The sequence below is a fragment of the Eriocheir sinensis genome, chromosome 67 (genome assembly GCF_024679095.1).
Source record: "Eriocheir sinensis breed Jianghai 21 chromosome 67, ASM2467909v1, whole genome shotgun sequence".
Lineage (NCBI taxonomy): Eukaryota > Metazoa > Arthropoda > Malacostraca > Decapoda > Varunidae > Eriocheir > Eriocheir sinensis.
This window is the reverse complement of record NC_066575.1, coordinates 8,337,960-8,355,345: the sequence shown is the minus strand read 5'-3', so window position 1 is coordinate 8,355,345 and position 17,386 is coordinate 8,337,960. Positions and strand designations below refer to the sequence as shown.

The 17,386-nt window shown below is 44.3% G+C and overlaps 1 protein-coding gene across 1 annotated transcript in view; it reads right to left on the bottom strand.

Annotated features, from left to right (window-relative positions):
- Nucleotides 1-17,386, bottom strand: part of LOC126988051 (neuropeptide Y receptor type 6-like) — a 145,228-nt gene that overhangs the window by 35,110 nt on the left and 92,732 nt on the right. Inside the window, exons 2-3 of the mRNA XM_050845846.1 lie at nt 8,465-9,763; nt 7,500-8,232 (exon numbers count right to left, since the gene is read on the bottom strand). Coding sequence (XP_050701803.1) covers nt 7,504-8,232; nt 8,465-9,211 — 1,476 coding nt within the window. The 5' untranslated portion in view covers nt 9,212-9,763 and the 3' untranslated portion in view covers nt 7,500-7,503. The remainder of the gene's footprint in view (nt 1-7,499; nt 8,233-8,464; nt 9,764-17,386) is intronic.

Genomic DNA, 17,386 nt, shown 5'->3' with positions numbered 1-17,386 from the left:
ACTCTCTTTCCACTTCTTAGGTTTCTTTCTCTCATCTCCGTTTCTCTATTTTTTTTCCCTCGTTTGCTTCCTCTCATCTTTTGTTATCCTCATCTCTCCCTCTATTTTTCAGTGCCCCGTTCCTTCTGTTCCCCTTTGGCTTTATTATCCTTTTTCCTTCCTCTCCCCTTCCATCCTCCATTCTCTCTTCGCTTTGTTTACTTCCTCACATCCTTTTTCTATCCGCTTCTCCCTCTCGTATTTTCATCCTGTATTCCTTCTCTGTCTTGTTTATTTCCTCCCAAGCCCTTCTTTATTCTCCTCTCATCCTCTCCTCTTCCATTCTCTGTTCCCTCTATTTCGTTTATTTCCTGCCATCCCTTCTCAATCCTCGTCTCTTCCTCTTCCATTCCATCCTCTTATGTTTCGTTTATTTCCTCCTTTTATTTGTTTCCTTTCTTTATCCTCCTTCTCCCTCACCTCTCCCATCCTCCATTCCTTGTGTGCCTTGTTTGCTGTCTCCTATCCTTTCTTTATCCTCCTCTCTCCCTCTTTTTTTCCGTTCTTCCTTCCTTCTGTGTCTCGCTTATTTTCTCCTATCCCTTCTTCATACTCTTCTATCCCTCTTTCTTCCGTCTTTCCTTTCTTCTGTGTCTCATTTGTCTCCTCCCATCCCTTCTCCATTTTCTTCTCTCCTTCATCTCTCCATCTTCCATTTCTTCTGGACCTCGTTTGTTTCCTCTCATCCTTTCTTCATCATCTCTCTCTCTCTCTATTCTCTCGCTTCCTCCATCTCTTGTCTGCCTCGTTTGCCTCCTTCCATCCTCTCTGGCTTCTCGTTTCTATACCGATGACATTCCTCCCTCAATTTACCTCTCCATCCCGTCCCTCCTCTCTCCTTCCCTCCCTTCCTCCTCCTGCACCAATCCTCAAGCCGCTTTCGCCTTGCACAGGGAGGAGAAGGAAGAGGAGGAGAGGAGAGGCGGAGGCGGAGGCGTAACCGATCTTGCTGAAAATCTGCCTCATGAAAATAGAGAACGTGACGGAAATATTTGTGTGATCATCATATCGTGACGCGGGTCCTCCTGGCGTGTCTATTTGTAGCCTGAGATCGGCGGCGGCTTGGGAGGAAGAAGAGGACGAAGAAATAACAGGAGAGCAAAATTGTTCGCTATCCCACCAGCAATATATCTCGAAATACACACTCGCCTCTTTGTGTAGCAGTGTGTGTGTGAGACAAGGCTACGATAGGCAGGGAGATGCTGGGTAGACTGAGGAGCATTGCAGGGACTAAGGAAAGGGCGCTGTATGTGAGGTAACGTTCTGATAGGCAGGGAGATGCTGGGCAGACTAAGAGGCATTGCAGGAATAGAAAGGAAGAGATGTTATATGTGAGCCAACGTTACGATAGGCAGGGAGGTACTGAGTAGACGGGCGAGAATTGCAGGAGAAGGAAGGAAAAGGTGCTGTATATGAGGCGACCATTCGATAGGGTAGTTAGGCGAGCATTGCAGGGAAAGGGAAAGGAAGGAAGAGGTGCTGTATGTGAGGCAAGGCTACGATAGGCAGGGAGAGTAGGGTAGAGGTGTTGTGTTTCAGGCAGAAGGACAGGAGGAGCAGTTTATAGGCAGCCAGAGAGCGAGTGTAATTGAATCCTGGGGTAAGAGTAAGACCAAGACGCTTTTAGGGGTAAACAAGATTATTCCTTTCGGCATTCTTTTTACGTTGCGAACCAGTGTGTGCATGGAGCGATTTTTGTATTTATATCTCGTGTCCCTTGTGTCTAGTTTGCCTCCTCTTACCCTCTCTTTGTCGTCCTTTCTCCCTCTTCTATCCTACATACCCTCTGTCCCCCTCTGCCTCCTCCCTTTCTCTTTCATCATCCTCTCTCCCTGTTCTCTTCCATCCATCTCCCTCACCATAACAAAGACAATATTTTCCTTCGTCTTTTGCATGAGAGAACGGAACGCGACATGGAAAATTAATAAGCATGTTTTTTCAATAGTTCGTTTCCTTTAAATTAAGAAAGAAAATTTGCGTAAAAGTTTTGTTTGAATTGTTACCTTAGTGTGTCTTCTTTAACTTGAAATAAATGAGAAAAATAACACTTTCGGGCTCATTGTTTACTGATTTTCTCTTCATCTGTCTTCTGTACCTTAAAGAAAATCGCAAGTAATAGTTTTCACATTAATTTCCAGTCAGGGAGACGGACGATGAATGAAGACGACTGGGAGACCGGAGAGCAGTCGTCACACGGTTGTCACTCCGCGCTGATCTTTCGAGAGAGTGGCGTCAGACCCGACAATGGCCTTGGGAGTGTCTAGTCGTCTGATCTGAACCCACAATCCCTCACTGAACCCTCCACGCTGCGCCGTGATACTGGTTGCTGAGCCCTATGAGTCTGCCACCACAACTAACAGTAAAAAGAGCAAGAACAACAACAAAAACTGCTCCCACCACATCATAAGGAGGAGGTAAAGTACTGATGTTACGGTTTTTATAGTCGCATTTATTGCTCGTGCGAAGATTATTGCTGTGCAGACATTGTTAAAGAAGGTGGTGGAGAAAAACTCGGACAGAAAGTTTCCTCTGATTAGTGTCGCCCGAAATGACTTATTTATCTTAAGAAGCCTTTGCGGACGAAACTAGTTAGGGGTAAACAACTCTCCGCCTGTGTTAACTTCCCCACTTGCCTGTTATTAGCTTGTTATCATTATTATTATCATCATCATCATCATCATCATCATTATTATTATTATTATTATTATTATTATTATTATTATTATTATTATTGGTGTTGCTGTTGCTGTTATTATTATTTGTGATGTTATTTTTTTGGGTGCTGAGGCCTTTCTTTCAGCTCCTATACGGAGCTTCATGAAATGCTCTCGTGATACAGTTTGCTATGTTATTTGCCTTAACTCAACTATTATACAAGATAGCGTTGGTTGCCACTGTTATACAACGTTCAAAACTTGAAGTCTTAGTAAGTCTCCGGCCGCAGTTCGTACCAGCTGCCTTATCTGCAATACGTTCGTCAACAATATTTCTAGCAAGTTTTCAATGCCTGTAAAACAGTGTGTTACGGGCGGAATTCTATGAAGGTAACAGCGCGCTAAACTCTACTGGCACAGCCAGCCACGTTTACATTTCATACAGCTGTAATGACGGACAATGCAAACACCCCGGGCGGCAGCACTTGCCATAACCCTTGCTCATCAAACTGGCTTTCCTTCTTAATCATTCCCGAAACTGGTTTATTTCAATGCTGCTTTAACAAATCTTTAAAATTGGAATGTATGTAGAATATGTAAAAAAGTTTAAAACATTTCGAAATTTCTTATACTTGTCATTATTTCTTTGTTATGATTATTGATTTTTTACTAGCATAAGTGGCGTTTGCAATCACATTTGAGTTTCATGGTGCCAACGATAACTGTCAATCTTGTTTAAAGGCTGAGATAAGAGAGATGATATAGAAACATGTACCACAAGAGCACGTGTGAACGACAGACTACCTTCATGACAGCCAGAGAGGAATCAGTCTAATCAATAAAAGGCAGACAAACGCTGCCTCTTCGCTAGAGGAACACTTTGTTTGAACAGACGTCAACGCATGTCTCTGGAAACTGTACGTAGGAGTTTGATGTGAAAGTTTGGAGGCGGTGTAGGGAATGGACTGTAGGAAAGAGAACACACACACACACACACACACACACACACACACACACACACACACACACACACACACACACACACACACACATACATACAGACAGACAGACAGAGAGACATTCGTTCAATCTCGCCTGCCTTCTCTCGATTTCCACGTCATTGCTCGTCCAGGCACTTAATCTCTCGTATAATTTCCTTCCAACAGACATTTTTTGAAGATTTTACTAAGAAGATTATTAATTTTATTCGGATCTGATTCTGACTCGCTCGCCTTAATCTCAAGACGGAGTGGAAGTGTTTCTTGACCCCCTTCTGTGTGTGTGTGTGTGTGTGTGTGTGTGTGTGTGTGTGTGTGTGTGTGTGACTTTGATAACCTATCGTCTGCTATTGCCAAACCATAGACTTCACAACTAGTTGACGGGAAATCTCTGCAGTCTTGGCGCGCTGGCTTCGCGTAAGGGGCCGATTGTTATGGCGACTTTCACTGCGACAACTCAAACACACTCTGCGTTCTTACTCCGAATTTAAGTGGAAACAGGACGAAATCTTCAAGTTTTAGTGCATACAAGCAGGCAGGAGTGTCTCTAGAGTGATTTGGTCGAGGATTCAAGGTAACTTATATAAAATAGCACCATGCGTGCACTTTGAAAACGTTGTGTAAAAAATGGCAAATTTGCGTAACTTTAGGTTGAAATCTTTACGTAAAATGAATGATAACTGTAGGATAGTGAAGTCCACAGTTTTACGTATTAGGAAACAAGAAATGTACGTTTAGTTAGTGCCTACATGGCAACTCAGCTCAGTTCCCGCGTCGCCTAACTCGCCTTAGGCACGCAGTCAGCTGGGCACTTCCCTCTGTAAAGGATTATCGCTGTCCTGCCTCTGTTTACTCTCCAAGTAAAGGACCTACAGTTATTCATCGTCTCTGTACCCTTCCCCACAACTGCAAGGATCCAGAGGACGATACAAGAAGACACAGAAGGCAGTGGATCGAGTGGAAGTGACGGAGGAGACACAAGATATGAGGACGCCGCGACCCCGTGGAGTAAACTGTGGAGGAGCCGTACTACGCCATCAGTGCAGTGACTCAGTGTTGTGTGCAGTGCAGTGGTGTGTTCAGTGCAGTGTGGTAGTGAGGGGGCTGTTCACTACGTCCTACGGGGTCGAGTATGTGTGCATGGGGAAGGCCAACTCTGACCCGACTGAGCACTCTTTCGGCAAGCGCCGCACCATGTGCGGCGCCAACTACTGGACGAGCGTGCAGAACTTCATGGTGAGCAACAGGTTGGCCCAGCGCCTGCATTTGCTGAAGCTCGTCGGGTTCTTCCCCGGGGACGTGCAGGCCGACCTGGACCGGGCCAAGGCAGAGGAGAAGGAGGACGACGAGGTGATCTTGGCCCAGCTTGCCAGGGAGCTGGCCGACGACCAGCCGGACCCGCCGACGGACGAGTTGCTCCTCGCCGCGGTCGGCAACTACGCCGGCTACCTGGCCAGGAAGGTCCAGGCCAACTCCTCTGTGGCCGAGTGCTGCAAGCAGGAGCTTGCCCAGCAGGAGGAGATGAAGATTACCGTGGAGCTCGAGAGGGGCGACCCGCCCTCTGTGATGTTCGACGCCCTGGTCGAGCTGGTCGACAGGGGAGCTGGAGACGGGCCAGGCGGTCCTGAAGCGGCCATCTCTCCCAATGGCCCACATGGCGTCCTTCGGGATGTCGCTGTGGGACTCCCTGATGTGCAGGGAGGACAAGAAGGAGCGCAGGTTGAGGTTCCTCTCCCTTGCCATGCGCCACAGGGACGGGTTCAGGCACCTCCTGGAGTTCCTGGCGGCCTCAGACCCGACCTTGCAGGGATACAGGTGCCAGGAGGGGCACAACCTGGCCAACACCATCTTGCCGCACATCAGCAGGTCCCTCTTCAACTGTTTCGGTGCTAATTTCTCCAAGGACGTGACCTCAGAAGCGAGGAAGAACAAGGCCTTCAAGCAGACGACCGGCAGGAAGAGGAGCAGTATCGAGGAGGGCAGGAAGGAGACGGCGAGGAACAGGGACGTGTACAAGTCCAGGAAACTGACCGGGGCCCACAAGTCATAGGCCAAAAGGCTAAAGTGATTGTTCAGGGACGAGGGCCAGATAGCCGGCAAGACGTGCTGCGGCAATAGTGACATCGGAATTCAACCAAAATAAGTTGTGATTGTATATAGAAAAATGAATATTTTGCTTTTGTTGAGTAAAATTAAGATGTTTCTGCATGCTTTCCTCAAGTATTAAGTTTCTAATGTGAAAATTAAGTGATTTATTAGATGTTAAAACTTACGTAAAATTGCACTAAATAAAAAAAAAATAAGTAGCTATTTCGGGCAAAACTTATAAGATATGCTAAATATTGCTATTGATTCTGAAAATATAAGTGATTATCTCTGCATTTGGTGATGTTTGTGCATCTAGCGTAAAATCTGAGGATTTTATAGCCTTTTTAAGTTTTGTTATACTTATATAAAAAACAATTAATCGGGATTTTATTAGGGAACGACTTTGAATTTTTTGATACCGCTGCTCATGGAGACTCATATATGCCTAAGGGAGGTGCCTGTTTTAGTTTCAGGTCGCTAGCTGCTTTGGTTTTGAAAATATTTAAATTTTAAATTTTTGAAAATCGGCCCCCTGCGAATCGGCCCCGCGCCCCGTTTCCCGTCAAGAGATTGTGAAGTCTATGGCCAAACTAATATGACTGGCCCTTCAGAAATACACACGCACACACACACACACACACACACACACACACACACACACACACACACACACATAAACACAGAGTCATAAACACGAAGTCATAAACACATACAATCTCTCTCTCTCTCTCTCTCTCTCTCTCTCTCTCTCTCTCTCTCTCTCTCTCTCTCTCTCTCTCTCTCTCTCTCTCTCTCTCTCTCTCTCTCTCTCTCTCTCTCTCTCGTGTAAGGAGAGAGAGAGAGAGAGAGAGAGAGAGAGAGAGAGAGAGAGAGAGAGAGAGAGAGAGAGAGAGAGAGAAGGAAGATTGAAATAGTTATGTATAGTCGGGCCATGTGTGTGTGTGTGTGTGTGTGCGTGTGTGTGTGTGTGAGTGAGTTAATAGCTCCCTCCAGGACCCATTTCAGCGGCACAAGTCTCAGCTCCTTGTCATTCTGCACGAAATACCTTACACACACACACACACACACACACACACACACACACCACACACACACACACACACACACACACACACACACACACACTATAACACTAGCACACATAAACACACAAAGAACAAACACGAACACTCACATATACACACAAATATATGGAGTTTTTTTCGGAGATAGTCTTTTCATGTTCTTTTCAAGGGTTAGATTTCAGAATATAGGAATCTAAAACTCATAATAAGGAATTGGCACCCTTAATGACTTCATATTTGGACCGCAGAGTAACCAAAGGAATAACCGGCGAATAATTCCTTTCATTGACAAGTTCCAATTATTTTTTTTTATGTAGTGAAGAATTTGTGGTCTTAACGCCAACGCTAAGTGCCTGTGACTCGCCGCTGTATAGTGAACGAAGGAAAGGGAGAGAAAGAGAGATGAAGAAATATTTGTCCTGCCGTCGCTCCGCGGAAAACATTAGAATTCGTGGAAAGCCTGAAGATGCGGCGCGATAGCAGGCCACTCAATTAATTACTCCATTAGTAAAGGGGCCGTGCGCGTGTGTGTGTGTGTGTGTGTGTTTTGTGAGGGGTAATGCGTCTCTTAGCTTACAATTCAAGTAAGGGAGGAAAGGTTTGGAACAATTGCATATTAATGAGAGAGAGAGAGAGAGAGAGAGAGAGAGTCTTACCGTGCTATATGTCGTTCCCGAGTATAGTAGTAGTGGTGGTGATGGCGTTGGTGGTGGCAGTCGTGGTGGTGGTGGTGGTGATGGGCGTGCTGTTGGTGGTGGGGGGGACGGGGGAGCGGGACAGGGGGTGCATGAGGCTGGTGGGCGGGTGGGTCTGGAACACTAGGAGGGTCACACTCTCTGGTTGTCTCGTCGGGGAGTCCCCTGCGCCGCCCCCGCCCAGACTCCGCCCGGGCCCCCGCACACCCGGCAGGAGGCAGCCCAGCTTGACGCAAATGGGCGGCAGTACCTCCACCAGCTCCCGCCGCAGGTTGGTGTTGAGCCAGCCGTACAGCACCGGGTTGATGCACGCCGAGCTCATCGCCATGATGTGCGAGGCACCGAACACGGCATAGAAGTGCTTGGGGTCCCGCAGACCCTCGTACTCGAAGTCTGCGAGAAGGTTTACAACGTGCCAGGGCAGCCAGCACACGGCGAAGGCCACGGCGATGGTTGAGAGAAGGATCGTAGTTTTGCGGTTCCTCTCTATCTCCCGCTGGGCGCGGCGTTCGTCGTACTGGCCCATGAGGTGGTGGCCCAGGTACTGTTTGATGCGGGCGTGCACCACGCTCAGCACCACGATGGGGATCCCGTACTGCGTCACTAACAACAGGATGAGCCACGCGTTGCGCGCCGTCCGCGACGGCCAGTGGAAGATGCACCGCTCGTAGAGGACGATGTGGCCCAGGCGGACCTGGGGACGGGAAGGCGAGGCTACACACGGCAGAACAACACACAACACCCCGCTTACTGCTATAGGAACACTCACTAACACATGGCAGAACACTTATATGTAGCTGAAATATGCGTCAAGGCTGTATGATTATAGCTTAGGATCTAGCACGCGAGTGTTAAGATATTCCCCCGCCCAACACACCCTCTCACCTCACCTGAGAGCACGGAACCTGCTGGTGTCGGCCACGCACCTGTGTCACGCTGTGGTAAAAGTAGAGCGGCATCGTGAACAGCACCGACGAGGTCCAGATGGCCACGATGGAGGAGGTGACGTGCAGCTTACTTCTCGAGGACCTGCCGACCTTGACGATGGTGGCGTAGCGGTCCAGGGCGATGGCCAGCACGGTGGAGGTGGACACCATGATGTTGGCGCTCTGTAGCACCGGCACTAACTTGCAGAGCAGTTCGCCCATGCCCCAGTTCTTGTAGAGCAGCCCCACCAGCGTGATGGGCATGCACACCAGGCACATGCTGAGGTCGGACACTGTCAAGTTGATGATGTATAGGTTGCGAGGCGTCCTCATCGTCTTCTTGCGCCAAATGATCCAGCCCACCATCAGGTTGCCGCCCACGCCCAGCACCATGAGGCTGGCGTAACACACGATGAACACCACCTGCGTGACGGCGTCCAGGTAGCCATCCTTCACGCCGGACAGCACATCCAGCAGCTCATCAGACGAGAAGTTGAAGAGCGGCGGGTGGTAGTGCGTGCCGGAGGAGGAGCCGTTGCTACCGTTGATGCCCGACGCGTCTACCAACAGGAGGCTCAGGCGATCGATGGGAAGCAGCTGCCCCGTGCCGTCCTCCTGGAATAGGCCTCCGCAGGACACCGGCTCGCGGCACGGCAGACCCCCAGCCTTGTCTCTCACCGCCCCAGCATCCCCCAGGCCGCCCAGCGCCGACTCTTCTGCAGCATCTTGACTGGGATCCTCTAACATTCTTCGGAGCTGCCGGCGGGAAGGACGTGGTGTCGGGGTGATGATGGCGTGGTGGTGATGGAGTAGTGGTGATTCCCTCCCACTCAGCCAGCCACACGTGTCTCCCAGCGGCGCTGCACACTCACATCATGTTCTTAGGTGCGCCCGTCACCCCCCACACCGCGGCACCGCCAGTAGCCCCGCCAGTCCTCCAGCCTTGTCGATGAGCCAACCGATCACCCGTGTCCTCTGCCCCCAGACGTCAGCAAAACACAGAGGAATCTCCTTAATTTCCTGATAGCGATGGAAGCGAAGGAAGTGGGGGTGGAGGTACGGGAGGAGTAAGAGGGGAGGAGTAGGGAGATCGGAGAAAAGATGGGTCGGTTGGGCGCGTAGGGAAAAAGAGACGGAAGGGCGGGGGGAGGTGGCTGTGGGTGGAGTGTAATTTCAGTGGTCGATTCTCCCAATGTTGAAGGTCTCCTGGGACTTTGGACCCAATTTTCTTTCCTGCGTCGGCGGGGAATAATCCGCGAGGAGTCGGTCGTCCCCGCTGCTGATGGCCCAGACGCCTTCCTGTCGGCAAAAAGAACGACGAATGGCTTTTACAATAATTCTCTGATAAGTTTGTGTCGCGAGAGAGGGAGAGTCAGGAGTGAGTGTGGCAAAAAGTGTCAGGGTGCACGAGAGAGAGAGAGAGAGAGAGAGAGAGTGAGGTGTAAACGAAGGACCCGAATATATGAAGAGGCGAGAGAGAGAGAGAGAGAGAATGCTGTCAAAGGTTAGGAAAGAACGGAAACAAAAAAACGAGTGTGTGTGGAGAGAGAGAGAGAGAGAGAGAGAGAGAGAGAGAGAGAGAGAGAGAGAGAGAGAGAGAGAGAGAGAGAGAGATGTGAGGTGTAAACGAAGGACCCGAATATGTGAAGAGGCGACATAGGAGGCAAAAGTTTATAATGTTAGACGAAGAAAAACTGAGAGAGAGAGAAGTGAAGCAAATGGACCGATATGTCAAGAACAGATGCATGGATTTCCACCAAGATATTACTAAAGCTACCCCACTACTACTACTACTACTACTACTACTACTACCACTTAAGTTTTCTTCTTCCTTTTGCTACTTCTTATTTTTATTCGTATTCATATCCTTAGTTTTTGTTTGTGTTACAATTATCATCTTTACTAATGTTTCCTGTTGTTCCTAGGCGAATAATTGCAGTAGTAGTAGTAGTAGTAGTAGTAGTAGTAGTAGTTTAAGAGACCCCGAGAAAACTACGTTAGAATAAGTGGACATTTTAGAGATGAAAAAATATTATACAATGACAGAAAAATACTTATACATAGGAGTCACACGAATGATAGTGTTTGTGATATGGTAAACTACGTCAACATGTAATGGAAGAAAGGTAAAAGGGAGTGGAACGTGGAAAAGTCACCTGATATATATGAATGAATAAAGAATGCTGTGAAAGAGATGAGAAAATAAAAGTTAGAGGATGAAGCGCTCTGTGAAAGATAAATCCTGTCGAGGGGCACCTGAGAGAGAGAGAGAGAGAGAGAGAGAGAGAGAGAGAGAGAGAGAGATTCCAGGAAAGTTTTTATAAAGAAAGCTCAAAACATTTACGCTTAACGTATTTCTCATTCTTTTTTTTACGTTTCCATGACTGATATAATCCCTGTGTGTGTGTGTGTGTGTGTGTGTGTGTGTGTGTGTGTGTGTGTGTGTGTGTGTGTGTGTGTGCAGGTCTCTAGGCATAACAAACAACCAGGAAATGATCGGTCAAGTTTCACGGATCGTCGAGTCCGCGTTCAACTCAACCGTATCCGAATTCACCATTGCAACCGTATCCGGATTTTCAGGGGTTTGTATATTCGCACAATTCCTTTATTTTCTCTCTCTCTCTCTCTCTCTCTCTCTCTCTCTCTCTCTCTCTCTCTCTCTCTCTCTCTCTCTCTCTCTCTCTCTCATCTTTTTCCTCTCACTTCAGTCCCTTTCCTCTTGCAATTCTCTTTTCTTTATTTTCTTATTTTCTTTTTCACCAACTCTTCGGGCTTTCCCTTCCCTCTCTCATAGAATCGTATCTTTTTCTTACTTTTCTTTATTCCTTTTCTTTCTGTATATCTCTCTCCCTCCTTTTTACTTTCTCCTTTGTCTCCTTTCGTTAACCCATTCCGAGTTTGAATAAATATCTCCTCTGATTACTTTACCCTGCTCTTCCTACATCCTTCAGTATCTCCTTCTCTTCCTCCTCTTTATCATTATTATCTATCATCACTATTGTCATCTTTTTTATCCTACTCCTCCTCCTCATGTTCTGTTTCTCCTTTTTTGTAATTTTCCTGTGTCTTCCTTTTTCTTCCCTCCCTCTTTTCCTCCTTTCACCCGATGTCTGCTTTCTATAATATTTTTCCTCCTCTTCCTCATCTGAATCCTTTGCCTCCTCATCTCAAATAAAACTTTTCTTTCTTTCATCTCTGTTTATTTTCTTTCCTGCCTCCCTGCCTTGATTACTTAAACTCTTTCCTCTAGTTTTCCTTTTGTCTTAAGATTTGTTTTTTATTATCATTATCATTATTAATTTTTTACCATCGTTGATATTTAAATTTTTATTGTTGTTATTTTCCCTACTGTTATTGTTGCCGATGGTGGTGGTGGTGGTGGTGGTAATATGGAGAGTAGTAGTAGTAGTAGTAGTAGTAGTAGTGGCCACCCCCTACCCCCCCTCTCGGAACCGTCAAAACTCTCCTCGTCAACGTACAACAACCAATCAGGAATCCCCAAATATTTTCTCCGAAGTAATCACAGTTCCTCATAACGTGAATGTGGCTCTTAAAAGATTCATTTCTCTCTCTCTCTCTCTCTCTCTCTCTCTCTCTCTCTCTCTCTCTCTCTCTTCTTTTTTCCTCTTCCTTTCCCCAACTCTCCAGCTCTTCCCTTCCCTCTGTCATATAATCGAAGCCCCTTTCCTACCTCTCTCTCCCTCAGCCTTGCGTCACCCTAATTTCTCCGCTAATAAGAGAGCATAAAGTCCAGTAATTATTGGTCCACTAACTCCGCATTGGCCGCCTCGTCGCAAGATATTCCGCCGCATCACCAAAGACAAAATCGTTGATGGGCTCGAATGTCAATTATTGCGGGCAGTGACTCGATGGGTTCTGTGATTTGCGTATGAAAGGGGAGGGGAGGGAAAGGAGGAGTAGAAGATTTTTTTTAAAGTTCATACGAGGGGGAAACGTTTTAGTAAGGGGTTTGTATAGAGGAAATGGGGAGGAAGAGGATTGGTTCATTAAGTTCTTACGAGATGGAAAGAATTCGACAATAAGGTTTAAAACAGTAGAGAAGGGGAAGAAAGACGAAGATTAGAAGGGTTTTTTAATGTTCATAAGAGGGGGAAACGTTTTAGGAAGGGGGTTGTATAGAGGAAATGGGAGGAAGTGGATGGGTTCATAAAGTTCTTAAGAGATGGAAAGGTTTCGGCAATGAGGTTAAAAACAGTAGTGAAATGGGAAGGAAGACGAAGATTAGGTTTTTTTTAAAGTTCATACGAAGGGGAAATGTTTTAGTAAGGCGATTGTAGAGAGGAAATGGGGGGAAAGAGGATTGGTTCATTAAGTTCTTACGAGATGGAAAGGTTTCGACAATGAGGTTTAAAACAGCAGAGAAGGGGGGAGGAGGAAGATGTGCTCAGAAAACTCATACGAGAGAAAGAAAAGTTTTAATACGGAGGGTAAAAAAATTAAAGGGGAAAGGAGGGGGAAGAGTAGGTAGAGTTTAGAAAATTATTATATGTAGGGAAGGTTTCAGGAAGGAGGATGAGGAGGGGAAAGGAGTAGAGAGTAGGGAAAGGAAGAGGGGTTCATAAAATAGCTGAGGGAAGAGTTTCAAGAAGGAGGATGAACGGATGAGGGAGGGGGAATAGAGAAGGATGAGTAGGGGTTCAGATGATACCTATTGTGGGGAAGTTTTGAGTAAGGAAGATGAAAAGAGTATGACGTGAAAAAGGAGGAGAAGGAGGGTTTCATAAAAGGCAAAGATGATTTTAAAGATTAGAAAAGAAGTAGAGATATTAGAGAACGTTTGAGTAGTTGCCTGAGTCGAATGGTCTCGCTCTTGTTTTTGGTCATTCGTAATCGTAGGCTTCAACGTTTACCACCGATCTCTCCTCCACTGATGATGCATGTCAGCCGTATACTCTTGTTGTTTGATATTTGTTTGATGAGGAATAGATCGTTTACAGTAAGCTTTCTTCTCGTTCAGCCAATCATCTGTTATTGTGTTTTTCATTGACCTCTTTTCCGGCATCTACGTTTTCAAATCGATATTCTAGTTTATGTATTTTTTTTTTCATTTAACACTTAAAAGCTAGTCTTATTATGTTCCTTCCAATCTATTGCAATTGTTCAAAAGATGAAACAAAACAAATATGCAAGTCAAAAAAACAACAAAGATAAAACTCGAATACAAGTTCAAACAAAATTATAGCTGAAAGCATAATTGTAACAAAAAATATATAAAACTGTTGACACAATGTTGGCTGCAAGCTTAATCATGGAAAAAAGCAATGTACAGTCGTAAGCAAACTTACATGCATTTTAAATTTATAAATAAATAGAATTAGTATTAGAGATAACGTGAATATTAAACAGACACTGAAAAAATAAACATAAATGCTGATTTATGAATAACGCTCGCGATTTAAAAAAAAAAAAACGCTTGTTATTAATAATACCCGGCTCTATCAAAATGAAATCGTGAAATACAACGACCCGCAATGGAAAAAAACGCTACAGACGATATAAAAAAATACCCAAAATATTAAAAATCCTCGCGATATATAAAATTTCCCCCCATGCAAAGCAGTACCTTGATATGAAAAAGAGGCCACAGTACTTTAGAAAAAAATCTCACATATAAAAATAATCGCAATAGTAAATATAAAATGTTTCTCCTCTAATGGCGTAAGTCGTTTAAAATATCTGGTTGCCATATGTAGTAAAAAGACATGTATCAGGACACCTCTCCTCCCGAAATTGACCTCTCTTTTTGGACACTCCTTTGACCTCTATTCAGGAGCAGTGAGTAGAGGGCTTTTTTTTTTTTATATATATATATTTTTTTTTACGCCCTTGAACTGTCTCCTTAGCTGTAAAAAAAAAAAAAATGATTAACTGATTGTGTTGAGTCATAATGCGTTTCTCCTGTGATAGTTTACGTCGTTAAAAAAAAAAGGCTGGTTGGTGTGCGGATAATAAAATACATAATGATATAAAGCTGGTTAGGTTGAGCTCTCTGTTTCTCCTCTGATTGTGTACGTTGTAAGGTAATCTGGTTTCAATGTGTATAAAAAAGACGGCAACTCCTATCCCCTATTCTTCGACAACACTCAGCTGTCACATTCTTCTACAGTAAACATCCTCGGTCTATGGTAGTTTTGTGTATGAAAAAAAAGGCATATGAAGCTGGGTATGTTGAGATATCATATGTTTTTCCTGTGATGGCGTAAGTCGTTAACAAAACCTGGTTGTATGTGCATTAAAAAGACATTTAGATCAGGTTCTGTCGAGTCACGCGCCAGTGCACAAAATAAAGACGTGCTTACGGAAATGCAGACGCGCGGTGTTTTGCAGCGCGCCGCGGCCTCATCAATACCGCCGGGATCTAACGTGACAACATAAATAAAAGTGTAAAATACCTGACACGGCAACGACAGTAATTCATGTGTTGGGGACCTAACTCGGCAACGTTAATATTAGTCTGTCAAACTCTTGCTGCAAAAAAAGATATATTCCCACGTGTCTGAAATATTGACTCAGCAACGTCCATGTCAGCGTGTCGCATTTACTGGAAGGGAAAGTAATGTATAAATACGTAAATGTTTGAAATATGAAGAAAAAAATAGATAAAAAGGATTACATGGTTATAATACTGACTGAGCAACATGAATGAAAATGTAATTGTTTTATATCGTGACATTATTTGCCGTCATAATAAAAATGAAAACACCATTAACTGTAAAAATAAACAAAAAAATATGCACACGTTTGAAATATTGACTCAGCAACATCCATATTAGTGTGTCGCATTTAGTGTTAATAAAAATATAAACACGGAAAAGTGAATAAATAAGTAGATAAATGTCTGAGGGCTTGACTTAGAGCAGCAATATGTCTGTAAAAAGAGTAGGTTTGAAATATTGGTTCAGCCACATCCATGTAAGTGTTTCGCTTTGAACGTAAAGAAGAAAAAAAAACGGGAACTGAATGAATAAGTTAATAAATGTTTGAGTGCTTGACTTAGAGCAGCAGTATTTGTGTGTCTCTTTTTACCGTGTATATATATAATGTACGAATTAATCTTTTTTTTATTATGGATCAGGAATATCAGTATTTTTCACATTCGTTTACCTTTAGAAATTAAATAAAAGAATAAATAAGTCAAAATATTGTCTCAGAAGCAGGCCATATATTATAACGTATCGGGCTCCGTCATGACTAATATTCCAGGCCACAGAAAAGATTAGCCGGATTTTTTTTGGGTGATTTTTCCGTTGATGGCTCCGAGGTCGTGCACAACAATCACTAGGATCACAGAACTGCCCATGAAAACCTCAGCAACCTCTACGAGCGGCTTTCCAAACAGGTGAACTGAGGCGCCGGCACGTTTGATAATACTGGCTTCAGTCGTGTGTCATGTACCGTTGAATTATAATGAAAAATAAATAAATCGAGCATTATCAGTCACATTCAACATCTGTCTCATTCACTTTAAGGAAATCAAAGAACCGAAAATAAAGAAATAAATCTGTTAAAGAAATGAAATACAAGAATAAGTAATGTCTTTCAAAATAGTGAAGTAGAACCAACAGTATTACTCGGCCATTTACCCTTGAATTTAAAATGAAAAAAAAATATGGCAGTATCAATATTCAACATTCAGTATATATCTCAATCACTGTAAAGAAATGAAATGACTGAAAATAAAAGAGTAAATCAGTTTGAAATCATAACTCAGCAACCGCAAATCAGTATTCAGCAGCAACTCAGCACACACGCCTAGCAAATGAAAGAAATTAAGTAAATGAAAATAAATGAATAAATCCGCTTAAAATCATGACTACTCAGCGACCGCAATCAGTGTTCACCATCAACTCAGCCAGGTCACACTTCTTGGCCTCAGCAACTCAGCACACGCGTACTTTTTTACAGTAAAGGGAACAGCTCAACGGCAAATAAAAAAAAGTGACAAAAAATCCCCGCTAATCACTCCCCCTTTAATGTACAGATGAACTCAACAAATGATTCCCTTCTTAACCTAACTCTTAGTATCCAACACTTTTGTATCGCTTATTTATTCCACTTATTGGAGGTAACTGGTTTCATCCCGGATACTATTTTTTTTTATGCCTCATCCTGTGTCTTCCCCTGTCAGCCTGAGGGAGAGGGGCGGTGACGGATGAGGAGAGAAGGGAGAGGCGAGGGTGAGAGGGGCTGCGAGGGAAAGAGCAAGAGGGGAGGAAAGAGAAGTAGGCTGAGAGAGCGTGTGAGAGAGGAAACTGAGAGAGAGAGAGAGAGAGAGAGAGAGAGAGAGAGAGAGAGAGAGAGAGAGAGAGAGAGACGATTATATGATTGGAAATTTGATATTCTCAGACGCAGAAAACAATAAAAAATCAGTTGACTCGGATAAATTATTGAAGTCTAAAATGTGAGTCTCAAATTTCGGTGAAGAAAAAATGTATTCGTTGTGACTTTCTGAAACAATGATAGAGAAGAAAGTTACTGTTTTATTAGTGTGACATTGGCAGAACTTCAAGTATCTAAATATAATAATAATAAGATATCGCAAAGTGAGTCTCATTTTCGAAAGTTACATTTTTCAAGCTATGACTAAAAAAAAAAAATCCATTCTTTCTGATTTATTGATGGTTTTCTCATTTGTCATTTTCTTTATTGTGTCTTTAATAAACGAATATATAAATAAATGACAGTAAACTCTTTAATAAATGAGTAAGCACTGTACATCAAGCATTAACGAGTCCAGTGTGAGTTTGATGTATTCTCTCTCTCTCTCTCTCTCTCTCTCTCTCTCTCTCTCTCTCTCTCTCTCTCGAAATGACGTCATGTGGCTGATATTCCGAACTTACAGACTCTGACATTTGTCGGCCCGGGGAGAGTGTGCGAGAGAGTGACTAAGGGGAAAGTGAG